Source organism: Dendronephthya gigantea, unplaced genomic scaffold (genome assembly GCF_004324835.1).
Source record: "Dendronephthya gigantea isolate DGI-Jeju-01 unplaced genomic scaffold, DenGig_1.0 000050F, whole genome shotgun sequence".
NCBI lineage: Eukaryota > Metazoa > Cnidaria > Anthozoa > Malacalcyonacea > Nephtheidae > Dendronephthya > Dendronephthya gigantea.
In genome coordinates, this window is record NW_021163060.1 from 1,070,200 (window position 1) to 1,096,872 (window position 26,673).

A 26,673-nucleotide genomic window follows, 5' to 3' on the forward strand; every position below is an offset into this window, starting at 1 on the left:
GATTCGACCATGGTCGTATTCGTCATTTTCTGGCCAATACGACCATGGTCGTATTCGTCATTATCCGGCCAATACGACCATGATACGATCATGGTCGTATTCGTCATTTTCCGGCCAATACGACCATGGTCGTATTCGTCATTTTCCGGCCAATACGACCATGATACGACCATGGTCGTATTCGTCATTTTCCGGCCAATACAACCATGGTCGTATTCGTCATTTTTCGGCCAATACGACCATGATACGACCATGGTCGTATTCGTCATTATCCGGCCAATACGACCATGGTCGTATTCATCATTCTCCGGCCAATACGACCATGATACGACCATGGTCGTATTCGTCATTTTCCGGCCAATACAACCATGGTCGTATTCGTCATTTTTCGGCCAATACGACCATGATACGACCATGGTCGTATTCGTCATTATCCGGCCAATACGACCATGGTCGTATTCATCATTCTCCGGCCAATACGACCATGATACGACCATGGTCGTATTCGTCATTTTCCGGCCAATACACCATGGTCGTATTCGTCATTTTCGGCCAATACGACCATGATACGACCATGGTCGTATTCGTCATTATCCGGCCAATACGACCATGGTCGTATTCATCATTCTCCGGCCAATACGACCATGATACGACCATGGTCGTATTCGTCATTTTCCGGCCAATACGACCATGGTCGTATTCGTCATTTTCCGGTCAATATCAATATTAATCAAGTTGTTGAACTTTTTCGCTGACACATTGTTTATATCATTAACATGAAAATTGAAGTCGCCCGCTAGTAGGACATCTCCAATGCCTTGGCTCGGAACCAGTATTTCCAGCAAATTAGAAAATTCATTAAAAAAAGTAGCTTCATTTAGTCTGTTCTTTTTTGACATAGGAGGACGGTAGACAATAATAATTCTCACAGTCTTCGATACCGATTTCATAGTTAGATCCATGTATTCGAATGATTCGAACTTTCTAATGCTCGGATTTTCCTTGATGTATAAGGTTCTTCTAAACACAATAGCTACACCACCATGCACCACGAGATTCTGGAGGAACATGTAAGAATGAATATCCATTAGGAGTAGCTTCACTTATTTCAAAATCATTATTTTCAGGGGAGAGCCAGGTTTCTGTTAGCACCAAAATATCCAGTTTGTTATCTACGATAAATTCATGAACAAGACACATCTTGTTTTTTAATGATCTTACATTCAGCATGCTCATGCTGAAATGTATCGCTAAGCTTGCTTTAGAGGGCTGAGCCATGGGTGCACAGGCAATTGTAATCAAGTGGTCGAATACGCCATTTTCCGGCGAACTGGACCATGGTCGAATACGGCATTTTCCGGTGAACTCGACCATGGTCGAATAGCCCGAATACGGCATTTTCCAGGGGACTCGACCATGGTCGAATACGCCGGAAAACGGTAGACTCGACCAGGGTCGAGTTTACATTTACTCCAGTTGAGTTCTCTATTTATCATCCAGATTCAAACGTTTCCTTGACAACTGCTTCCACTGAGCTTTGTGGCTTTAATATCACTGGATAAGTGAGGCTTACTGAGCTATAGCTCAGTGGTGAGGCTAAAGAAACAATATTAGCTTATTGCATATTTATTTTACAAACTGTCTATGGGAAAAATAGAATTTTCTGGGTCTCCTATTTCTATATAAGCTTGGCTTTATCGAAACAAACTATTCTTTTGATGTATTTTATTTCATTTGGTTCTGGATATAAATGAGTTCAGTGTTTTGAGCAAAAGCCTGGGGTAGTCTACTGCGCATGGGTAAAAGACGTTTTAAAGTTAGCGGGATTCAATTCAAAAGATCCACCAGAAGGAAAATAAAGGCCATTCTTTGCTTGTGTTTTTGTCGAAGGAATCCGTAAAAAACGCTCAATCGTTGTATTATCACAGTATATGAACTTGTCTTTATCTTAACAAGCATTTCGACCAGAATTATACACGGGGTTTGCCTAGAATGGTTTTGAAAAGCGGGCAACATTTCATCTCGCTCCTTGTCAAAATATGGTTGTCAAGTTCATTGTGAAACTATGGAAGGAGATAGTGGATTAGACGTGCTATCAAACGATGGAATATTGGATATTATTCCACCAAGTGAATACGACCCATTTGAGGTAGGAAAATACGATTTTATTTTAGGAAATACAAGTTGTTTATCATATATATTTCCTCCATATTTCACGACAGATATGAAAGTTGTTGTTATATATCAGTCACTATTAAATACGCCTGAAAGGACTTGATTTTTAAGTTTATCGTATATAGTTTAGCTAATAATGATCTTCATTATAAAATAATATTTCTAGAATCTATGTTGTTTTTTGTACAATTCAGGTACTATCAGTTTATTTAGTTAATTATTACACATGTGAAATTACTACAAGATAATTTGCTTTTCATCAAGGTTACAACGTCCAATATGTTTTATTTATCTATATACAATATTCATCTATAAACAGCCAATGTCATCCCCTATATTGGAAAAATCATTGCTAATATCAGAAATGACAAAGAAAACACACAAAAATTCAATTCTGTTGATCGCAAGCAAATGCCATAGAATTCATCACAGATATTATTAGGATTATAAATCATATCAAAAAAGTTTTGAAATGTGTTGAGCTATGATTTATTTAATTGCTTTACACAAGGCTCGTTGCATCATTAAAATTTACTCAAGCATAAATAAATGAACTGTCAAACCACAAGTTGACATATGGTTTTCATCTTGCATTTGATAAGATATGATTTCACACAAGCATTCAAGAACAACAAACAGGCTTTACATTGCAATGATCGATAAATAGGCACCCTTATAGGATAATCACAATGCTATCATATAAATTTCAGGCCAAATTTTGTGCTTCACTTTTCTGGTTGGTTTTCCATGCCACTGAAGATGGTGGATTAGAAGATGTTCCCTCCCAAGTAACCAGTCCTATTCAAAGGCTTGATAAGGTTGGTGAAAATAACAAGTTATGTTTTTGTTGATTCACAACAGCATCCTTGAAAGAAATGCTTCATTACATTTGTTTTAATCCACAATATTTTCATAGAAAAATGGCTTTGTTGTCCATCCTGAGATTGTGGAATTTCTCTGCAAGGGAGAGGTTTATTGTACAGTATGTGCTAGAATATTTCCTGGAAAAGTGATGCTTGCTGGTCATTGGTCGGTTATACAGACTCTGTCTAGGAATGGCGTTTACGTCGTTGATCACACAGACATTGCCGTCACCGATGCCTCGTTAGAGAAAATGAATCCTTTCAACCAGGTACCTAATTAAACAAGTTTTGCATTATTGGTTTTTACTGGAGATTTACTGGAGTTTTCTGGGAAGAACAACTAATTTAGTTAGTTATTTCTGGTAAATTTTACACATTTGTATTATTCCAGGGTGCGCATATTGCGCTAATGGATGCATTGATGACTGCGTATTCGTCACAAGTTGTCAGTATCCAGAGTGTAGTGCAGGCTGTCAGGTAAGTGATTAGAACTCTTCACAACTTAATTATGGAAACCAACTAAGTAATAGCAATTGAGGCTGGCGTCACTGAATAAGTCTTGTATCGAATTGAAGTTAATGAGTTCACAGCAACCAGGTATATAATCCATCGTAATTATCGCTACACTGGTTTTAATAAATGAAAGTAATCACTACACAAAGATTAACTTTCACGACCCAACGTTTCGACACTCCAGTCTAGTGTCTTCATCAGGTCTTCACTCTGGTCTAGACCAGAGTGTCGAAACGTTATGTCGTGAAAGTTAATCTTTGTGTGATGATTACTTTCATTTATTAAAACCAGAGTAGCGATAATTACGATAAGTCTTGTATGTATATATGTATGAATAGTTAGATGTGGTTATCGAAGACTAGAAGATAACATAAAACCATTTTTGTTTCATTACAGGCGATTTTCAACATTCAGTGCATCACGTGAACTACCCTTTGACCTCGAAGATGCTCTCCTGCTCTGGATCAACAAGACCAACATGGCTGTGAATGCCAAATACACTCAACCAAACCAAAGTATGACAGGAAAACTTCTGCGCAATCGTGAACAGGTGAAAAAGACTGGACTGAGGTCAGATGACGATACAGTGATAGTATTTCCTATTATTGAAGACCTCTTAAAGGGGCTCTGCAATGGCAGATCTCTCCTCGGAGTTCTGATGTTTTATGAACCGAATGTGATAAATTTTGAAGGTATGCAACAACTATTTTAAATATCGCTGCTGTGGGTTATTTATTTTACCAGAGCGCTTTTGACCGCGTGGTCAAAGTCGGAGGAGTGTGTAGAATAGTTGTGATTGGATAACCTACCAACTCTTTCTCATTCCTACTCTGGCAATCTTGCGAGTTTGCAGAGGAATGTATTTTTTCAACACGATGCATTTCTGTCCTCAAGATATCCGCTGCTCCGCCGAGATCACTACAGAAGATTCAGTCCGTAATCTCGACGTGTTTCTTGGGCTCTGCAGTCAATATTTCTGCACCTCAGTTCTGGCGCTGAAGGTCGAGGATATTCTCTATGGCTCTCCGTCATTGAAGATCAATATTGTCGCTTTGTTAGCTGAGATGTTTTCAAAATGCGAGGGAGATGCTGCAGGAAACGTAAAACCAGAAAAAGAGCATGCGCGAAGTAAAACAGCGTGTTCTCAGAATGGTGAGGTGATGGTTAATGGTGGACACAATGCTGGTGCTGGTACCAGAAGCCATAGCGCACCCATTACCAGGTAATTTAGTAAAATGTCCCGAAAATTATGTACCCTTCAGATTTACACCAATATCTTAAACTAGTTTCTAACCTTCACTTAACCCCGTCTTGTTTCTTAGAAAGCTGCACAATTCTGAGAAGTTTCCTGCTAGCAACACCTTGCCCGAGTCCGGGAACACGGCGACTGTGAAGAACGCGAGATATCGTCATGACGACAGTGACATTGCGCTGAAGATCCAAAATTACGTTGAGAACGAGTCTTTGAACGTCGGAATCCCATCACGTGAAAAGCATGTGCCAGCGGAGAATATGACGTCAGCAATGGCGACATCATCAAATGTGACATCGACAGAAGTACCACCTATGACGTCATCGTGCTATATGACGTCATCGGATGACCTCACCCCAACTGACGAAAGCACGGTGGAGGTCCAGGGCGTCGTAGTTAAACTGCGTAAGAAGGTTTCGCGGAATGTTGAACCAGGAGGCGGTCACGAAGCGTTGCTATCGAGACGGATGAAGAAGAGTTTGTGTGACTGGAGTCAGGAGAATAGCTCAGGTTTGTTGCTTTATTTTTTCATTTGTTTAAGTTGTTTTGCTCTGGGCAAACCTAGATCCCTTGTTCTGGCTAGTCCTTTTGGTACCTCTGGTAAAAACCTGGGTTATATTCATTCGTTAGAGATGCCATCTCAGACGATCTCTCGTGAAGAACAGATTGATCTTGAATCAAATGAACTACCACCACCGCCAAGCGTCACCCCTGATGATCCCATCTATCCACCACTTGGCCTTACAAACCACCCGGAACATGAATCACCCCGCGACACGGAGCATGATTTCAATCTTGACCTTCATTCTCTACCAGAAATCGACCCCCCTGTGGATATGCTCTCTCCCATATCAGAAACCACAGAACCGGGGGGTTCTGCGGGTAACTCGCTCAATAACTCCATGTCATCAACGCATGAACAGCGAGAAGCATTTCGCCAAAGTTCTGCTGGAGAAAAAAGCTTCAATTTTAATCCACCCAAGGCCCACACCCCACGGAAAGCTGAAAACAGCCGCCAAAGGGATGATTTAATGCCAAGAGGGAGTTATATTATCACGGAAGTTAATCACACTCCGGAGACTGCATTCGCCGCTGGCATTCCCATTGTGGAACGCGAGTCACTAAAGAGTACCGCGCAATCCAGTGATGCTGCTCTATTATATAGATCATCGTTTTCCAATGGAACCAACTTGACCAATGGTGTGTGCGATGAAAAGACGCACGGCGAGCCTTCCGATTTCAATGACCAGCGGTATGTAGATGGAGCCCGCAGTTCCGACCAGCAGTATTCATTTCCTGACAGTGCCCGCAAGTCATCGACTGGTGCAAACCAACCATATCCCACCATCGACATGGTCCGTGCATCTTCAAACGAACGATTTTCAGATGGTGCCCGTGAACAGCCGAATACTGCTGATCAGCGTCATCATCACAAAATTTATGCGCATTCGAACAACAACGATCAACGTTTGAGATCAGGAGGGGGTGAACAGGGGGCAAAAAGTGGCGCCCAGGGGGACTTAGAATCAGGAGACCAGCGGCATCAGGTGGATCTTCGGTCAGACGGAAGGGATGACAATCGTTTCCTGACCTACACTAAAAAGAAAAGTTCTCGTAAAGAGAACGGCACAGAGTCTGGCTCGTCTGACGCGAAATTGTGGGTGAAAGATCAAGGTGAACAGATTCATAGAGAGAACAGTTTAGGAACAGATCGTGAGGATGATGGTGATACGGGACCATTATTGGTATCATGGTTTGGTCACGCGAAAAGTGAGGAAGAATCCATGCGTTATGGTGAAGATCATTTAGCCTCGGAGTCCCGAGTGAAAAAGACAAACTGGGGAGAAATGGCATTTGAAGTGAATGAAAGTTCAGATGTGATAAAAAGAGGTAAGGCTCGATTCTTTCTCATCCTAAACGACACCATCTTTCGTTACACAAATGACAAATACCATATCAACCTACACTTAAATGCATGTTCTGGACTTCTGGCTAATCGCGAGATGATTCAATCGTCATTCGTGACTGATATATTCACTAATCGTTTCATCGCCTTTTAGAGTTGGCTTAACAGCCTTTTGTCTAAATCACTGTCTAAATTTAACGATGAACGTAGGATTTCCGTTTTCCGACCTAAGCTCAACGAGGCATTGTTTCGAAATTAATGACGCTTGCATTTTAGTGGCATTTTAGCGTTACCATGAGCGTGTTGCTTGAAATAAATATCTTGGCATGCTTAGAAGAATTAACGAGTATTTTGAACAATTAAACGCTATTTAGTTTGCATTGTCAACCCACGTTTAACAGGTATATGCGCTCAGGATTTAAGTCTCAGCAGAGAGATTTGCAGATTTTTTTTAGTCTATTCCGTTCAAAAAAGGTCACAGTTGAGGTGTGAAATACCATAAAAATTTCGCTACATTGTATGCTCGGTTAATTGTACATTGTTAGCAAAGGCCACCCGTCGCTTTTTAATAAGTTATGCTGGTTAGATTCATGTCTGGCGTCGCCTTGTTATTTATATCTCGCAAACAAGATAATTGCACAAACTTTTAACAAATTCAAATTAGAGTATAATCCGTCTAAACAAAACGTAAGCGACGAACGCGTGTTTTGTAGCAATTTATACGAGAGAACTTTCGAGAGAAAGCTACATTCAATGTGTACGCCTTGGAATTTCCAAAGATCGTATATTCTGCCGAATGAGAGTTCAATATAAAGTGTACACAGTGCAAAAGGTTCAAGTGCTTGTTTGATAGACCGTAGACGTGGCATTTCAATTTTAGCTTATTAAATTTACAACAACTGTGGTTAGTTTGCATACAGGAATGTTTAAGTTGCATTTAACGACAGCTGGATTTCGTCTGGGTGGTCTTTGACACAACAAATGTCTCTTGAAAGCTTGCATCTGATTGCCGCCTAGCGGGATTGTAACTTTGCCCCATCAGAAGGCAAGAGTTTACCATTATTTTCGCAAGAAAAACTGTGTATTTTGGAACAAAACCTCCTCATCGCCTCACAGACAAACTGCGACAATTGCAAAGAAGAATTTCGCACGTGTTGTGTGTTGATCGAATGAAATTGACATATTTTTTGCAAGATCGAACATTTTGGAACAATCTACGGTTTGATGAATTGCCATCATCGAATATTTTGTAACGATTAACTCGAGGCGTCTGTATATATGTGACATTTTTCGTATCCATATATACCAAGTAGGTACTTTTGAGATAAATAGATAAGAGCAAGAAAGCTTTGTTGCTAAAGGTTTTTGCAGCGCTAGAAATTTAGGATTTTATCAGATAGGCGGATATTGATAATTACTAGAAAATTCAAAATCGATACGAAACCCGAAGAAGTGTGAAATGAAATCGACAATTCTATTTTGAAATTGATGGAAACTTTGGAAGAAAACGTGTCAGAACATGGAGTCTCACATGGGGTAACACAATGAAGATCATCTCAAACAAAGTGGAGTGATTTCGTGCACCAGAAAGCAAGATCAAAGAGCAGAACTTTGGGGACTGATTTTGTAATCGACAGGTTTGGAAACCAGTCAAGTGCAGTTTGTTTACATCCGAAATTTTACCACGAGATTTCCTTTGTACGGGAAGTCGATCAGATGCGAAGGCGTGCAATATAAAAGTAATATGCCCTGGTCTTTATCATGTGAAAAAAAGCTGACAGGATTTAAAAGTTAAATTTGCTCAGTCATCAAAGAAACGGGAAATCGTCGTATCAAATTTGAAATAATTCCAGGTAGATTGCTACAGTTTGGAACCGAACGGTCAGAAGGCATCGAACAGTCGTATTCGAATGAACTAACAATTCTTTGTTACGAGTCAAGAAAAAAGAACTTACATATGCCGAATTGCTCTCGGAAGTTCAAAGTGAACTCTCTGGGTTAATTATTGATGAAAACGTCGTCGATATTTCGCTTTGGAAAGGGCTCGAATGTGTACGGATTATTGATGCAACAACGGACATGTTTTTCTCCAGAAATCGACGAAAGTCTGAGAAAAGGTCAGGGAAAAAGGAGAAAGGAAGCGACGCAGATTTGTCGATAAAAGTATGTAAACATAACACAATAACAAAGTCACGAACTACCGCTGGCTCGAGCTCACAGGCCACAACAATATTGATCTCTGAACAAAAAATCGGTGAAAATCAAAACAAAACAAAGAGCTTGAATACTGTTGAACATTGTGTTAATATCCGGACAATATCGAGTCATGTTGCTAACTCGAGTGACTCGATTACAAGCCATGCTACATCAGGATCTAGTAGTGATGGAGTTGGCGATGAAGAGAAACCAAACAGGCGAACATATTCCTTGGAGCAAGTTTCAAAATCTTTAGATCAGGTCATGGCGTCGGGCAAAGCTATTCTAGACGCACTTGCGTCGGTTAATAGCAAAGAATGTGGAAAAAACAGCGACGGAAATGGGATTTTTGATGCATCGGGCACGAAGAACGAAAGAGATTTGACCAAACGTGGGACATACGATTTGGGAGATGTTTCTGAATTGTTGGACGCTTCTGTTGCTAGTGATAGCTCTTTGGTGGTAAGTTTGAATCATGTTTCGCAAGAGTTACCAAACAAAGGTACTTCTACTTCAAATATAAAGAGAAAAACGTACGAATTGGAGGCTGTATCGACGAGATTGGACCAGAGTTACGTACAGAACACCTCAGTTGAAGATATGTTGTACGACCTCAGCCAAGATGCCAGCCACAACTCTCAAAACGACTCACTCTCCAATTCAAATCTAAAGCGAGAAACCTATGATCTTGAAAAGATTGAAACAGCCTTAGACGAGAGCTTGAATGGTGACGTGGAACAGACAGAAGAGTCCGAGACTGGTACAAAGCCTACATTTAATATGAACAGACGGGGAACATATGACCTAACTGATGTGTCAAGTCAACTAGATCATGCCAGTGATATGTCAGCATTGCTTGATAATTCTGAGAAGAATGCTGCAAACGAGCCATCCTTAATAATGACAAGAAGAAACACTTATAATCTCAATGATGTTTCAGATTTGCTTGATGAAAGTGGTTCTGATAAAAGTGTTCAGGAGTCACTAGATAAGATCTCTTCAGAGAAGCTTAAGCGTAAGACATATGATCTTACAGACATAGATCTGGGTCTTATAGAGCAATCAATTGATGGACATATGCTGGAGAACAATAACACTGTTACAGCAGAGAAACAGTTGTATGCGGGCGTGATTGGAAAAAGTGAATGTGGACCGTCGGATTTGGATGATTCTTTGACAGAAGTTGGGAGTGAATCGAAGAAACGCAATACCTATGTTCACGAGGATAGTAATTTACCTGAAGACAACTCCAATTCTAACAAACTTGCTGACGTGTTGTCAGAGTTTAGTTTGGACAACGAAGATGGTGTGGAGAGACACGATGTGGGCTTGACCCCTTGTCAATGGATAGACCAGATGGACGAGCTAAAACCGCCTCCAACCCTCACAAAACCGCCAACACTTTCACCCCTGAAACTTAAACTGAAACCTAAAAAGGTGGGTGCTTCCAAAGCCAGCAAACACATTTCAGATGATACTGCTCAGCTGAAGCTAAGATCGCAAAGTATTTCTGGTGTTTTGGATTTGAAATCATCAGCTGAGATACAACCAAGGTCCATCAACGACTCCAAGACTGTATCACAATTGAAATCAAACTCCGAACCAAATCTTGTAACAAGCACTCCAAAAGCTAGCAATGTTTCCAAATCCGAGGGCATTGAAATGGATATTTCACCGGGAATACGTAACTATCTTGCTAATAAACTGGGTCTGTCTGAAGAGCAATGTCTTGCTGTGCATCGTCGCCTCAGTGGTAGTGGCGTTGAAACCTTACCAGATGCTACAAAATTTGCCAATCGTAAGACGTACAGTTTGGATGATGTTGCACAGTCATTGGATATCGCAACTAGTCAAGGATTACCAATGACCAAAGTTCTGGACAACCTTGATACTGAGAATACTGAGGATGATACAAATATTGCTCACGAAAGCATTACTAAACAGAGAACAGACAGCGATTCTAACAATCTGGAAGTTGGAAACACCACTGCTCAGGTGGAAAATAGTTTACTCAGCCCTCCCAAGCCTCAAACACTTGATTTGGAATCAGCAACACAGAAGTCTTCATCGGATCAGAAGACTCGGATTCCTGCTAGTGGAAGTAGTTTTGTTAATGGCAGCCCAACAGCAAAGGTGTCTCCTTTAGAGGAACAGTTTAAGCTGGTTCGGAAGAAAGCAGTCTACAAACCTTCCGCAAAGCTTCAAAGTTTCTCGCACTTGTTGGGTGGCAAAGGCAGCCTGGTTCCACTCAGAAGGACAAGAGGGAAGAATGATCCATTGAAGAGAAATACATACACATTAGAAAGTGTTGCAGAAAGTTTGGAGAAAGCCCAAGATGCTGGAGTACCCATGTTGGACGCATTGAAAAGATTGTCAGGTATGTTTGAAAATATTACTAATGTTTAGAATTGGAACATATTTGACACTTTATTTATCTTCTCCCAACCCCCCCAACCTGGCCTCCCCCCCTCCCTAATCCCTCTTTCCCCTCCTCTTTCCTTGAGCTTCAACCCCTACCTAACTTTCCCCCTTTTTTCCTACCTCATCAACCTCCCCTCATCACCCATCCTTTTTTGATTAACCCCTTGCCCCCTTAACCTCTCTTTCCCCCTGCAATGCCTCCCCCCCACTCAAACCCAAACCCCCCAACCTGGCCTTCTCCCCCTCCTTAATCCCTCTTGAACCTCCCCCCACTGAAACCTCCACTCCCCTCATCTTACCCCTCCTCTCTCCTTGTTCAGTCCAACATCCTCCACTCCAATCATTCACTCTCCCTCCTCCAGGGTCTTGTCAAAGTGCACCATCAGAATTACCTGCGGAGAAACGCAGAACCTACAACCTCGAAGATCTCTCAAACACTCTGGAAACCGCAGCGGCCGAGGGGGTAACCATTGTCGACACCCTCCGAACAATAGCGGACCCTCTCCATCAAGATGACTCTGGCAAAGATGTAGTAGCATCTGATGAAACACTAAGACGACAAGACGAGATATTTGAATCGTCGAAAACCCCAGACAGCGTTCCTCAAACAACAAAATCCTCTCCCAAAAAGAAAGCACCTCCGAAGCCGAAGAGGACTTTTAGTAATTCATCTAAACATGAGATAAAGTTTGTTTCTGACTCGTTTGTCATCGAGTACTACACGTCGCCGCCTGCCAAGAGATCGCAGTCAGATAGTTCTGTGCAGGATCTCAAGTCTGGGAACCGTGAGAATGATTGTGTGGAAAACGAAGAAAAATATCATGCTTACATCAATCATAATATCCTGGCCGAGACGATTGCCGCTGGTGGAGAAACGCCGGAGCTCTCAGCTGCGAGTCAGAGTGGAAAGGATAAGGGGACCTCCTCGATCAGGAAAGATGGGAAACCAACTGCAAGAGTTGTTAATGATTTGGATTCTTTGATAATGAGATTAGCTGCTGAGGTTGAGAAACCAACCAGTGTTGATATCATTAAGTCTAAGAGTAGAAAATCCATTCCTAGCAGCGCTTGTATTGACCACGACGTGAGCTCTTCGAGCAAGGCGCCTGAATCTTCCAATGAAAAAGCGTCTCCGAGCACGAAGGAAGGACTTCCAGACACGGAATCGAACCTTTCGGAAACGAAACCTGAGTTTCCCAGCACGAAACGTGACTTCTCGAGCACGAATCTAAGTTTTCAGAACACGGAACCTTGGTTGCCCAGCACGAAACTTGATGACGAGGGATATTGTTCTCTTTCACGGAAACCAGGAACAAGGTCAATAAGTTTGGAAACTTCCTTGGATGACCTTTCCAAGAAAGAGAAACTCGTGACCACCGTGGAAGAAGACGATAGTTGTGTTGAATGAAAAGGAGTGTGATGTGGATATTATTTGTTCCTATGCGGATGATGGGAATGAAACACAGGAAGTTTTCATGAAGTTGACGGCTGAGGAAGACAGCGAGACCGCTGACACAGGTGAATTGACAGGGGGAAAATCATTTCGTAAGGGGTTCATCTTCTATAGTATTTGATAACGGAAGTTTAATATGGGAGTGGGTGTGATAATCTGATCGCAACCCTCGTTATGTAAACATGTTTATGATTCTGGCATGATTGTTACGTGATAGAGCATGTGCGTATGCAAGACACATGGCTGGGTTTTAAATTTAGTAATTTTGAATGTTAGTTATGTGAAAGACAAAATGCGCTATCACGGGATAATCATCCTGCATGCACTTGTCTCATTGTGATATCACATGATAGTCACGTGTTAGGGGAGTGTTCGCATACAAGCGTTAACAGATAAATCTAACCGTTTATCCTCGAATCTAAAGAAAAAATTGTTGTAATCTTAAACTTTCTATAGTTAAAATATTGTACTAAAAACACAATGCTGTTAATCAACAGTTCTGAAACGTAAAAAAATTCTAAACACTCAAGCACATTTTAGTTGATTAACAAAACTTTCTGATTTGCAATAAAATCCAATTAATCTTGTACCAATGAGTAAATAATCTTTAACAATACATATCTACTCTCAACACACGTAAAAATTGCTTCATTAATCGTAAAAGAAATGCATTAAACTAACAAATATAAGCCTGAGATAAATTCTGTGAGAGGTCAAAGAGAACCTTTTCTTGTAATCATCATTGATCATGCGATGTTTTGCGCCAAGTGCTTCAAATATCCGGCGCTCGGGTTCATTTCCGTTTTCCCGTCTCGATTTTAACAAGATGTGTATTAAGGCGTGTCCATTGTTTCATTTCATAAATCGTATTGGCCTTTAGAGGAAACGTCCGTCATCTAGGATATTCTACGTTGAACCACATCAAAAACTCATGACACTCTCCCAAAAGGATGAGTCAAGATTTAGGTTTTTTTAACTCTGAGTATCTGACCGTTCCCACGAAGGATGTGGATAGAGCGTGGGTTTCGAGAGGCTGTGACATATCCCGTCAATCATAACACGCATTACGCATAATTTTCCACGATTACTGGCCGAAAGAGCTGTGTTTGCACTTTGCTCTTTTTTGGTGATATCGTCCTCAGCCATGTAGGCGCCTCTCTCCAAGCTATCCAGTTTACCTTCTTAGCTCAGCTCTCAGCTGCCTGATTACCCCACCCGAAGAAGAATTATTAACACGTCCGGTTACACGTCCATATATATACCTTCACCTTCATCATTACATCTGACGAAATAATATTAAATATTAAGATATCTATATAATGTCAATATTATCAGCACACACATACGTCATCTCTCTAACTGTTATGACTGACCAATAAACTAAACTAAAGAAACTATATACTTGATAAACTCCTGTAGTCAACTTCTATTTCTACTGAAAGAGTTTGCTTATAGCGGAGGTGTTTCACTTTTTTGCTCATAAATTATTGACAGCAGTAATTTTGCCTTCATCTGATAATAACGCTGACGAATGCCTAATCTTCTTAGTAAATGGAATAATAAATACTATTCTTCAGGGCATGACTAGTTAATAATTGAAAAGAAATGTCGGGAAAGCCCCTGTACATTACACCGCCATGTCTGAGTTATCTTTCTCATGTAGTTCAGACACAAACCACGACAGCTTATTGTAGAATACTACTACACTAGACCACCACGTTTGAGATATCTTTCTCAGGTAGTTCATCTTTCTCAGGTAGTTCAGACACAAACCACGACAGCTTACTGTAGAATACTACCTACACTAGCCAACCACGTTTGAGATATCTTTCTCAGACACATAATCTTTTTCAGACTCTTTTTCGCATAAACCACAGCAGCTTGAAGTTTTATACATTTTGCTCTATATATTTTATAACATTTTTTTATTTAGGTCCATCTAACGATTCATCCAAGCCTGATCCTGTGTCACGTGAACTGAATCTACTGCGTTTGCGATTGGCTGAAAAACAACGCGATATCGAGGCTCAAAAACAGCGAACCAAAGAACAGCTTGATGAAGAGAGAAAGAGATTCGGACAGAATGTATTTTGGTTGGCTGTAGGGAAGGGTAGAGAAAGAAAAGAAGGAAATGAGGTGAAGGGATATAGGACACATTAGAAAAATACCTAAACTAAACTAACTTTATTTATACTGGATAACTCTATCAGTTCTAAACTGTTCTTCCTAGAGGTCCAGTAAGGATCATCATTTATTGATTTCTTCCAGGCAAACTCTCTCACAAAAGCCTCTCAGCACCGACAAGATTTGTTGGTCAACCAGAACAGCAACGTGCAAAGGTCGGAACCAACAAACAACAATAAAGTCGCAACCTTTACTAAACAGTCATCTTTGGATGGGGACCTCCCCCCGTCCATGGGCAGATTACAGGATAGGAGCTTTGACATAAAAGCGAACAATATAAACAGCTCTAAACCATTACCCGAAGACAAAGCATCGCAGCGTTTCGTCGAGAATCGTAATCCCTCGTTGGAACATCGTGTGACTTCCGTGGAAGATCAAAACACGTCGGAAGACGTCGTACAATTCCGTTTATCCCGGCAAGCGCCAACCAAAACTCTTACCGATAATTCAGATTTACAGAATTCTGAGAAACCAAAAACTCCTGTATTAAATTACAAAAGTAGGATGAATGTACCGGTTAGCATCCAAGCGAAGCCAGTTTCAGAGAACTTTGCGGATTCTCAGAATTCTCAGGATTTGGCTGTTGATGGATTGGGGCCGGATGAGGGTGAATGCTCAGAAGTCCAGTCACAACGCAAATGCTGGGATACAGGGACAGCCAATAACAATGAATCAAACGCACGTTTGTTTGGGAAGAGCTCAAACAGCAACGTGGAAGCACCGCAGAGCCTGGTAATGAGCGGTTCACCTGGAGTTTCGGATAGTTCGGCACAAGACGAGCAAAGTCCTGAGGGAGGGAGTGAGAGTCCTCATTCGTCGCCGGTTGAAGACGATCGTGAGACGCCCAAGAAAGGCCTGGCACTATTCATTGGCGAAGAGAACGCAGCAAGAAATAACGATGTAAGTGTTTGTGCTGTTTCTTTCTAACCCATTGTTTCCACAAGAGGGAAATAAGAAGAAATTCTCCCCGGCATTTCGCACAGTCGGCTCAAGTTCGGGTTTCTTCGTGATCTGCAACTTGATTTAACTCAAAACCTGTGCTAAAGAAACACTCTGCTCTGCAACTCATGAATATCACCTGGTTATGTTCGTGTTACAAATGTTCAGAGACACTTCTGTTTGTCACGACGCTTGCTTGCTTCCCAGGAACCTATCAGTTGATCCAGAGCGACTTGCAATTTCTCTATATTAACAAACATCAAAATCATTTGCAGGGTTTGACTCCGGAGCAACTAAGAAAACGAGAGAAATTTTTAAGAAACAGACAGCAGAAAATTGAAGAGGAAAAGATTAAAAAAGAAGCACTCTTGGAGAAGAAAAAAAGGTTTGTGTATTTGATGTATTTTCGTACCAAAACTTTATCTCTCCCAATTTGTTTTATCGATATTCCCAAAGCGATTTGTATAAATTGGCTTAGTCGAAAGAGCCTTTGTGTGATTCTTCTTTGTTCACGCAGGAAAGATGAGAAGATGAGGGAGATTCAATTGAGACGTGAAGAAGAAGAGCAGAGCCGTCAAGCGAAGCTTCAGGAGAAGAGGCACCAAGCAGAACATGCCAAGCAAGAACGAGAGAGATACGAGTTGAGGAAGAAAGAAAATCTACCTAGAACGAACATTGTTGATGGGGGTTATGCTAGTATATCGCAGGGTATTGATAGAGTACCTGGTGGTAATGCTGGATATAACAAGACAACAGTTGATATTCTGGGGATTGAAGGTGGTAAGGGTGGATACACGAGGACGGTTGCGAAGACTTCGGGAGAGAATGCGTTTGAGATTCATGCACCCGCACAGAACACAACATCTTCAGCTTTTTCGGGTTTTACAGGTAGGAGAACATCTCCGGAATAAGGACTTCACATGATGCATGATTATATCATTTTGCCTCCCAGAAACATGAGCTTAATTGGAACCACTGTTATCTTTGTTAGGTGTCCAGTCCTACGTCAAACCAAGCGGGAAAACGAATCGAAAATTAATAATCAATGCAATCTCGCACGTCTGCCTGCCAGGAGTTGTTAACAAGGACACAAAGGATAAATGTTTACAGGTATTCACAGTGAGAATCATTCCTAGGCAGTTCCAGACAAACCACTATCTCTCACGTACCTGCCACGTATCTACCACGTACCTACCACGTACCTGCCACGTACCTGCCACGTACCTACCACGTATCTACCACGTATCTACCACGTACCTACCACGTACCTACCACGTACCTACCGCCTGTCTTTGATACGAAGGACAACATTCAGCGCACATGAAATTCTAAAACATTGCTTCTTCTCTTTGCAGGCCATGACGGAATCCAGCGCTCAACATTTTCTTATCCTGTTTAAAGACGGCTTGAAATTCCGCGCTCTTTACTCGCTGGACCTCGAAAGCAATCAGGTACAGCAAACCATCCTTATTTTTTTTCATTCTGGATTACTATATAAGGTAGAAACTGTTGTATAAAGCTCTGTTCTCCAATTTTGTTCGATCCAATTCATTTCTGATGGATGTTTTATAATATACTGACGTGTAAAGTATGTATGGGCAGCAACTCAAGTAGAGCCAATGCAGTATTTACCAACAACAGACTATATTCCATACATCAGAAGTAAAGTGGATTTGGCAAAATTGGATCGTGTTAACAGACCCTAAACTCTCTCTAAATGTGACGCCTCTTTCAGGTATTGAAAGTTTACGGAATTGGTCCACGCTCAGTAACAGAGAAAATGACTGAACAGTTATACAAGTGAGTATTAGTTACGATTTCCGTCGATCATCAGGCCGTGATATTCTCGCAAATTCTTCTTCTGATATTCTTGCAAAATAACTAAATGGCACTTCCGACTCCTCAGATACAACAGTGGTGGCAAAGAATTCTCAAAAATTCCTGCCAAAGGCTTTTCCCTGTCGGTAGATGGGTTTACTCTGCACAAGAGCTGTTGGCAATCAAATAAACCACCAGTTGCTTCAAAAACGTCCTCGAACTTTAAACAGTCCTCATATAGACCGACGAGGTAACATAGCCATGGAATGGGTAGATAAATAATCATGACCTCGCTCTACCATCCTGGGACTGCTGGAAAAGCATTTATTTGATACATTAGTCAAGCTTTATGAAGATGGTCTAACCTGGATCATTGTTCTTGGTCATCTTTTAAGATCAAAATAGATGACAGCCTTGTTGTGAAGGCGAGAAACCTGAAGACGTTGTTTCCCAGTCATGAAACCTTGTTTTAAAGGTGACAAACCTAGAAACATTCCTTCCCGGTTTCATTTTTTGCGGATTAACAAAAGAGAGAGGTTCTGCGCATAGACTAATTATCCCGAAGTAACTGATACCGATTGAAATATGGCATCAAATGTGGTACTATAACAACTGCCTGAAATAGACAAAAGCACTTCTCGACGTTTCGACCTGAGGGCCTTCGTAAGGAGAGTTATGCCTGTTTTCCACTTCAATCGTAGCGAAGCGTAGCGTATTCTTTGTTTCAAAGCCATTAGTTCTATCCGAGTGCTCAGGAAAGAATGAAAGAATGATATACCCTACACGACCAAAAATTGATCAGGTTGTCGCATCATGGATGAACAATGCTATGCTGCACCCTGTGAACAGTATTGTTAACAATGTTGTTGAACCTTGTTGAATCATCAATGTTGACGCAATCACGATGCAATGTTGTTGTAACAAGTTGCAACAACATCGATGATTCAACAGGCTTCAACAACATTGTTAACAATGCTGTTCCCAGGGTGCAGCACAATATTGTTCACTCCTGTTTTTAACAACTTGCATCAACATGATGATTTTCACTCTCCTGACGAGGGCCCTCGGGTCGAAACGTCGAAAAGTGTTTTAGGCAGTTGTTTTATCACATTTGAGGATTAAAATATAGATTCGTTTATTTTGATTTTTGCCTTACCAATCTTGTCAATATGGCAGGGGCATATTGTGTTATGTGCCTGCCATTCTTTCATGTTTTGAAGTGTACCTTATGTAAGAAATATGAAACTTTAGTTTATATAAATAACAAAACGAAATGTAAACCATTATACAATTGTAAATAGCAAAGAATGATAATATTTAATGCGTTAATATCTCGTCATAATATATAATAATTATCTGCAGTTCACTGGTTATGGAATGCTGATGTCAACAAGAACCAAATTAAGAGGTCAAATTTTAAAGACCTTTTTTCCCCGTTACTAGACACATTAAGCCGATTTGGTTTGTTGAAAATTGAAATCAAGAACAAAGGTACTGATATGAAATCGAAAAAAAAATTATAACGACTAACAACCACCTTAATTAACCCCGGATTTTATTTTCTTTGCAGGGAAGAAATGTTCAAGCAAGAGGTGGAAGCACGGGGAAGAAATTTGCGCGCGTAAAATTGCAAAGTGGCGCGAACCACTGACGCGAGCGAAGTATAGTGGCGGGAACCTCAAATATTTTCGTCCAAAATATAACCATATTTCTCCATTGGTAAGTTACATTGATTTCTTAGTTCGTGTGTCTTTATATGTTAAACCTTGAAGTGAAATATATAGAAATACATTGATTTCTTACTTCGTGTGTCTTTATGTTAAACTTGAGGTGAAATATTTAGATCGATGATGCTGAGTGTTGAAGTTAACTGCGGTCTTGAGAAGTCTGATGTGTCTAAAGGGAACACAACGAGTCGTGCAGATCATGATGAATACCAGTATCTTGATCTCATTCAGAGGATAATGGATCATGGAAAAATAAGAGAAGATCGAACAGGTACCATCAATAGTTCGCCATGAATCATGTATAGCGATGTAAACTGTGTGTCACCATACCTCAATCCACCTTAACTTTACTATTAATCGTATGACATTATGGACCATCAATATACAGGCTTCACCCAGAAATGTCAGACTTGGTAGTAATGAGGGCAGCAGTAACCTCTTGGGTATATCAAATTAAAATTTGGACTTGCACTTTAGGAACTGGTACCATTTCAATGTTTGGCACACAGATGCGTTTCAGTCTGAGGGACGGAGTATTTCCGTTGCTTACCACAAAGCGTGTGTTCTGGCGAGGCGTGGCAGAGGAACTGTTGTGGTTCATACAAGGGTGCACAAATGGGAACAAACTTGCGGAAAAGAATATCCACATTTGGGATGCCAATGGTTCTAGGGAGTTCCTGGATAACAGAGGTGATTGCTGGGATAAAGTTCTCTCAATGAGTTCTCTTATGCAGTGGATACAGTATGTTGAATTCATTAGGCCGTAGCTGCACAGGCAATTTTTCTTTGCAATTTCCTCTTTCTAGCATATATAATTGAGTAAATTATGTTTCCGGTAGTAACACAGCTGTATAAGCTTGGCAAAGTAAAGTAATATACTCTGTCGCTTTCACCCAATAGCATACACCAGAAGGAGAAAATCACCAGGCTTTAAGAATGTTGTGATTTTGATGATCATTTTATTGTCATTTTAACAAAGGCTTGACGCATTACGAGGAGGGAGATCTGGGTCCAGTCTACGGCTTTCAATGGCGGCATTTTGGTGCAGAATACAAGAGCATGCATTCAGACTATACTGGTCAGGGCGTTGACCAGCTGAGGAATGTCATTCACACAATCAAAACCAACCCTTGTTGCAGACGTATCATAATGTCAGCATGGAACCCCACTGACCTGCCCAAGATGGCATTACCCCCCTGCCATTCGTTGGTTCAATTTTATGTATGTGATGGTGAACTCTCAGCTCAACTGTATCAAAGATCTGGTGATATGGTAGGATATATTACATTGACCTAATTTCAACCAACAACTATGTATATTTGTAACTATATACCTCACCATTCTAGGGTCTTGGTGTACCATTTAACATTGCCAGTTATGCATTGCTAACATACATGATTGCTCATGTTTGTGAACTGAAGGTACTGTTCTGCAAGATTTTACACAAATGTATTGTACATCATGTGTACGTCAAATTTAAACGCTTTTTATTTTTCTAGCCAGGAGACTTTGTTCACACTCTTGGTGATGCGCATGTTTACTCCAACCACTTGGAAGCACTTAAAAAACAGGTACCATCACCTTTTGAATGGTCTATTTTGCAATATGGGTTGATATTAAATTGAATTTTTCTTTCTATTGTAGTTAAAAAGAACCCCAAAGCCATTTCCTAGGCTTAAAATCAAGAGAAAAATCACTGAAATCGAATACTTCACTTACGACGATTTTGAATTAATTGATTATCAACCTCATCCAAAAATTAAAATGGAGATGGCAGTCTAACATTGGTTAAATAACCCAAGAAAATCACTTTGATATTTTCATATATGTATATATTTTGTTGAACACAGTATGGCCACCTTGCACGGTATATACCTTGCAAAATAAACATTTATTTATACTGTAGATGAATTTGTATTTTTTAATAATATTGCTTTAGACAAAGGGGATATAATTTGAACTTGTTTTTCAATCTTAATCTATTAGAACTGCAACAGCTCTTCTTTTACAGTGATATGGCTGGATACAAATTAATGATCAAAATCAGCTAAGTATCACTAGTCTAGCTAAGATTTCTTAAAGTAATGTTCAGCTTTGATTGTAAACAAACATTTTGCTTACCTTTTTCAATTTGCTACATTTCCAATATTCAACACATTAATGACATATTACATGAAGTTTCTTAGGTGCTTTTGAATATAACGCGGGCGTATGTTGAGTTAAAAAATACGAAATGAAAGTAAAAATAAAACTAGATTAAAAAAACTCGATTTTTTTCCAAGAACTTTGTGCTAAATGACTTTGAAATATTCTCTTAGATGACCAAAGTCAAACACCTAACTAGTTGCAAGACAACGCAGTGAAATATGGCTTCAAAAATTGAAGACAATATGGGTGTTCACATCAAGGTGAGATTCCAGTCCAACGTAGAAATATTTTCTGATATGGTGTATACATAATAATGGTAGAATATAGACGAAGAATGCTTTTTCTTTATGTTTAGTGTGTATGAACAGTATAAACTAGTTGTAAATATAAACTAGCTATAAACTTCCTTATTAAGTTAGCTGGAGGAAATGGATGTAAATCGCTTGAAATTTTTAGCTGCGGCGATGCCCCTATTAAGATATCATTGTATGTCTCCTATGAAGGCCAATTAATTTCTATAACTTTGGGTTGATCGTTGGTACAAATGAACATTCCTGGTGCTTATTGAGTTAAGACCTTCATGTCTGTCTTGCAGGAGCGCCCAATCGAATTGGACTATAGGATCCACTGGAACAAAAAATTGGGATCTGGTATTAGTGGCCCTGTTAGGTATGAAATATCTTAATCCTATCAATCATAAAGAAGCTAAGGAACTCTATCAGTTCTAAACAGTTCTTCCTAGAGGTCCAGTAAGGATAATCTCTTATTGATCCAGTGTTACTACAGGAGGAAACCTAAACTAAACTAACTTTATTTATACTGGATAGCTCTATCAGTTCTAAACTGTTCTTCCTAGAGGTCCAGTAAGGATCATCTCTTATTGATCCAGTGTTACTACAGGAGGAAACTTAAAATATGAATAATCAAGTTGTATGTACAACAGTACAAGACTCATCATTTCACCTGGATGTTATTTCAGATTATGCACAAATAAAGAAACTGGTCAGATGTTTGCTATGAAATGTCTAACTGACTCCACAAGATCCCGTCAAGAAGTATGAATCTCTAAAGTAATAATATTGCAAAGAAAGTTGAATATTGAAGTTTTCTGGCATATCCAAGATTGCGATATCTCGCCCTTTTTATATTTGCTGCATTTTATCTGAGACTGAGAGTTTGGACACTCTGGTAAATTGTCGGCCAGCAAGCTTGACTTTTTCCATTTAAAGTCAGCTTCTTCCAGATTTTTCCTAATTATAAATAAGTGGATTTTTGTTTAAAAGGCAAAAGTACATTTCCTGTGCAGTGGTCATCGGAATATTGTTAACGTGGTTGATGTTTACGCCAATGCTATGGCTTTACCAGGTGAAACACGACCCATGTAAGTTTCATAAGAGAATGTTCTAATTAATCTATTATGTTCTAAATTTCATAAGGTAATGTTCTAATTAATCTATTATGTTCTAAGTTTGATAAGATCTTGTTCTAATTTATTTCATCAATCATGTGTAGTCATCAATTATTGGAGGTATTTTTCTTGCATTTAGAGCGAGGATATTTTTGATTATGGAGCTGATGGAAGGAGGTGAATTATTTGAGAAGATAAGAAATCATGTTCGTTTCACAGAAAAAGAAGCTCAGGAGGTTGCTAAACAGGTCAGTTTTTCTATGAACTTGACCATGAACCATCTCCTACCATGGAATACTGAACTAGATGCAGATGATCATGTTTTAAATATATATGCAATTAAATATATATATGCTGAGATAACTAACAACCATTATCTGGTTCAGTGATACTTCTTTTCAGTAGGTCAAAAATTAAAGAGGTGTAGGTCATTATAATACTGGTAAAGTGAATGCAAATACATCAGAACATATTAACACTTCGGTTGCGTATATTGCGTATTGTATATATCATATTATGTCCTTGTTTTCTGACTAGATTGGTGTGGGTCTACAACACATTCATTCATTTAATGTCGCTCACAGGGATCTGAAACCAGAGAACTTGCTTCTGAAAGAAAACACACAAAGCATTCATGTAAAAATTGCAGATTTTGGTTTTGCCAAAGTTGACCGAGGAGATCTTGTCACTCCACAGTTTACACCATATTACGCCTCTCCCCAGGTACTGGATTGTACACTTAATAGAACAATCCAGTATTGATAAAGTATAGATCAGTAATTGATCAGTCGTATTGATAAGTCGTATTTTCAGGTGATTTTCATTGAACCTCGCAGGGCAAATTTAAATCTATTAAAGCTGTTCTGAACATTAACTTTCAGGTGCTTGAAGCTCAGCGGTATTTAAGAGCTCAGAAAAGTGGGAAATATCCGTACTTGAAAAAGCCTTATACATATGATAAGGTCAGTCTTTATTTTGGTTTTCTTTTACGGTTTGGTTAAGGCTTTGTGGAACTTATGCCCCATGTTTTTAGGCATGCGATCTTTGGTCACTAGGGGTCATAATCTACGTGATGTTGTGTGGTTATCCACCATTTTACTCGGATGTTCCCAGCAAGCAAATGTCCCACGGAATGAGACGAAGAATAGCAGCAGGGGAATACGACTTTCCTGACAAGGAATGGGGCAAGGTGTCGAACCAAGCCAAAGACTGCATTAATAGGTAATGATGGCCACGCCCTGATTATGACGGGGGGTCTGGGGAGCTACATGCACCCCCTTGTATCTTCCCAGGGAATATTTGCAGCTCTCCAATTTGATAAATGGGAATTATTTTGTTGATAACAGCTGAGCAAACGTTTCTTATCACAAGGTTGTTGTGCGTTGAACCAAATCGAAGAATGACAATCAATGAATTTCTGGAACATGGCTGGATACAGAATGATGATATCCCTGATACTGTGTTGTTCACACCAAAAATGATTGGAGATGATGTAAGAGAAGTTTGATCAATAAGAGATGATCCTCACTGGACCTCTAGGAAGAACAGTTTAGAACTGATTGAGCTATTTCTACTGGACTGAGTGGAGGATGAATTTCTGATAATTTCTGATCTGTTTCTCAGGATGCATTTAAAGACATGATGGATGGTCACGCAACCGAATTGACCAACATGAGGTTGGTGAGCAAACAGATTCGACTGAAACCAATTGAACTCTCAAGTAATCCAATTATTAAGAAAAGACGAGCGTTTCACATGGCATTGAACGAGTGAGTAGGCAGAATAACCTAAACTAAACTAACTTTATTTGCACTGGATAGCGCGCGCTATCAGTTCTAAACTGTTCTTCCTAGAGGTCCAGTAAGGATCATCTCTTATTGATCTAGTCTTATTACAGGAGGAAACCTAAACTAAACTAACTTTATTTATACTGGATAGCTCTATCAGTTCTAAACTGTTCTTTCTAGAGGTCTAGTAAAGATCATCTCCTATTGATCCAGTATTACTACAGGAGGAAACCTAAACTAAACTAACTTTATTTATACTAGATAGTTATATCAGTTCTAAACTGTTCTTCTTCTGTTCTCGTCTAAAGGAATTGCAAAGCGAAGTTGAAAACAAGCGATGATGACGACAATTCTGCTGCGCAGTCACAACAGGATAGTTCCCAGTTCTCTCCTCCAGCTGCCAAGTCACTCCGTGATGTCATCGCGTTTTGTCTGATGATGAAACCGGTGAACCCAGTCATCCGACGTAAGTGTAAGAATATATTTTAATCCAAACAGATGAAACAGTTTATATTATCATTGCCATCGTTGCCGCCGGAACAAAAGTGTTTTCTTAATTAATTGTCAAACCACTGAAACCAGGAAATCTTGAAACGATAAAAGTGTCATAGACATGCTCCATGATATTTCCTGAAGATGGGGCAACCAAGAAGCCCTTTTTATGACATACTTTGTGAAGCTATTTAAGCATAAAACAAAGCCGCTAACTTTCTTCTCTGGTAGACAAAATTTATTGGTCAAAGCGCAAAGCTAAGAATTCTTTTTCCACTGTGAGTTTGAAATATATTTTATACGGTGTTTGCGCTGGGCATTATACGTTGATGAAACTATAGTAACCCTAAATTTGCTTTAAAAATCTGTGTTTTTAGAGGAAGGTTTCACGGGCGACAAATTAGCCCTTTTGGTTACGGATGCTCTGCAGAAGACACAGGGGAACCAAGCTATAGAGAACGCGTTTTTGACGGAGTCCTGGGACGGAGAGCGATTCACGTCGTCCGTGAACAAGTCACGATTAGCGAAGACTCTCAGTGAAATCATGCTTCAAGCCGAAGGAGTATCCTCTTAAAATACAGTAGGCTGTTCCATTTAATATCCACACATCTCCCCCCCTTTGAGAATATGGGAATGCCTCTAGTGTCGGGGATTTCCTGAAGGGGGACGTATGGATATGAAACGAAACAGCCTAATTTCCGGTTATACTGTGAGCTTCGTATTCTAGCAAATGCCATATGTTTGGTATCAAACTATAGACAGCAATCTTCTCACATGAGAGTCACGAATTTCTGATCTTAAGAGGAACTAAAACGACCCCCAATCAGTAAAGAAAATATATGTCTGTCAGCGCAAATGAGTATAATATGCCTGTCTGTAAATAGAGAGATTTTCGGGTGATATATGTATGTAATTGTCTTTTGAAATATTGGCCATTTATGATCACAGAGCCTATGGCTGTTTATCACAACTTTTCACTGCTTGACATTGCATCATTCTCGGCAATCTAAATTATTCTAAAGAATCGCTTCCCAGCTGTAGCTGTCGTGTACCAATAATATACATCCATTTGTGGTAGTTCTTCGTCAATTGACCTTGCAATGCGTAACCTTTGTGGTAGATCTTCACTGTTCCAAACTTGAAGCTGTTTGTTCTCCGTGTAGGTAGTCTTCCTATGATTCTTCATTCCTTTTTGCGGTGGAAAGACTCTTAGTGAAAACGTGAAATGATTGGTCGTTATTCTCGTAAAAAACCCCCGTATTTTAGTGTCCCACTTTGCGCCTAATTCTTCACTAATTATGTTCTCAGCGTAGGTATGGAAATGTTGAAAATTGCATACTTCGGGTTTGTGTTCCGATTTGTGATTCCTGCTGGAGTATATCCTTTAAAAG

At 39.9% G+C, this 26,673-nt stretch overlaps 4 protein-coding genes and 1 long non-coding RNA gene across 8 annotated transcripts; 4 read left to right on the plus strand and 1 right to left on the minus strand.

Moving 5' to 3' along the window:
- Nucleotides 1-1,793: 1,793 nt before the first annotated feature.
- Nucleotides 1,794-19,438, plus strand: LOC114528480 (calmodulin-regulated spectrin-associated protein 1-B-like). 4 transcript variants are annotated; one of them, XR_003687496.1, is made up of 18 exons: nucleotides 1,798-2,149; nucleotides 2,886-2,993; nucleotides 3,092-3,307; nucleotides 3,430-3,515; nucleotides 3,948-4,243; nucleotides 4,446-4,773; nucleotides 4,874-5,313; nucleotides 5,434-6,693; nucleotides 14,713-14,915; nucleotides 15,048-15,863; nucleotides 16,178-16,287; nucleotides 16,420-16,790; nucleotides 16,894-17,012; nucleotides 17,258-17,353; nucleotides 17,638-17,702; nucleotides 17,809-18,195; nucleotides 19,164-19,211; nucleotides 19,291-19,438. XR_003687496.1 is itself a non-coding variant. In XM_028550126.1 (16 exons), exons 1-16 carry the CDS (start codon nucleotides 2,066-2,068, stop codon nucleotides 17,972-17,974), a joined length of 4,752 nt encoding a protein of 1,583 aa, XP_028405927.1. In that variant the 5' UTR covers nucleotides 1,797-2,065; the 3' UTR covers nucleotides 17,975-18,627. The 4 variants fall into 4 exon arrangements, 3 of the variants coding, with proteins under 3 accessions (XP_028405928.1, XP_028405927.1, XP_028405926.1); XM_028550126.1 differs by lacking the exons at nucleotides 19,164-19,211; nucleotides 19,291-19,438 and having other exon boundaries at nucleotides 1,797-2,149; nucleotides 14,713-14,916; nucleotides 15,061-15,863; nucleotides 17,809-18,627; XM_028550125.1 differs by lacking the exons at nucleotides 19,164-19,211; nucleotides 19,291-19,438 and having other exon boundaries at nucleotides 17,809-18,627.
- Nucleotides 6,701-13,578, plus strand: LOC114528481. Its single transcript, XM_028550128.1, has 2 exons — nucleotides 6,701-11,282; nucleotides 11,689-13,578. The coding sequence occupies exons 1-2, from the start codon at nucleotides 8,789-8,791 to the stop codon at nucleotides 12,732-12,734; spliced, it is 3,540 nt and encodes a 1,179-aa protein (XP_028405929.1). The 5' UTR covers nucleotides 6,701-8,788; the 3' UTR covers nucleotides 12,735-13,578.
- Nucleotides 17,945-19,610, minus strand: LOC114528485. The gene is made up of 3 exons (XR_003687497.1): nucleotides 19,524-19,610; nucleotides 18,877-18,945; nucleotides 17,945-18,032 (listed from the first exon to the last, which is right to left on the minus strand). It is a non-coding gene; the product is annotated as an uncharacterized LOC114528485 (long non-coding RNA).
- Nucleotides 19,527-21,425, plus strand: LOC114528484 (thymidylate synthase-like). The gene is made up of 6 exons (XM_028550132.1): nucleotides 19,527-19,718; nucleotides 19,925-20,137; nucleotides 20,427-20,719; nucleotides 20,794-20,868; nucleotides 20,947-21,018; nucleotides 21,092-21,425. Exons 1-6 carry the CDS (start codon nucleotides 19,568-19,570, stop codon nucleotides 21,227-21,229), a joined length of 942 nt encoding a protein of 313 aa, XP_028405933.1. The 5' UTR covers nucleotides 19,527-19,567; the 3' UTR covers nucleotides 21,230-21,425.
- LOC114528482 (MAP kinase-activated protein kinase 5-like) lies at nucleotides 21,223-26,247 on the plus strand. Its single transcript, XM_028550129.1, has 13 exons — nucleotides 21,223-21,314; nucleotides 21,434-21,855; nucleotides 22,191-22,264; nucleotides 22,575-22,650; nucleotides 22,879-22,976; nucleotides 23,143-23,251; nucleotides 23,541-23,726; nucleotides 23,885-23,965; nucleotides 24,037-24,224; nucleotides 24,375-24,495; nucleotides 24,627-24,772; nucleotides 25,099-25,256; nucleotides 25,660-26,247. Exons 2-13 carry the CDS (start codon nucleotides 21,814-21,816, stop codon nucleotides 25,854-25,856), a joined length of 1,476 nt encoding a protein of 491 aa, XP_028405930.1. The 5' UTR covers nucleotides 21,223-21,314; nucleotides 21,434-21,813; the 3' UTR covers nucleotides 25,857-26,247.
- The last annotated feature ends 426 nt before the right edge of the window (nucleotides 26,248-26,673 follow it).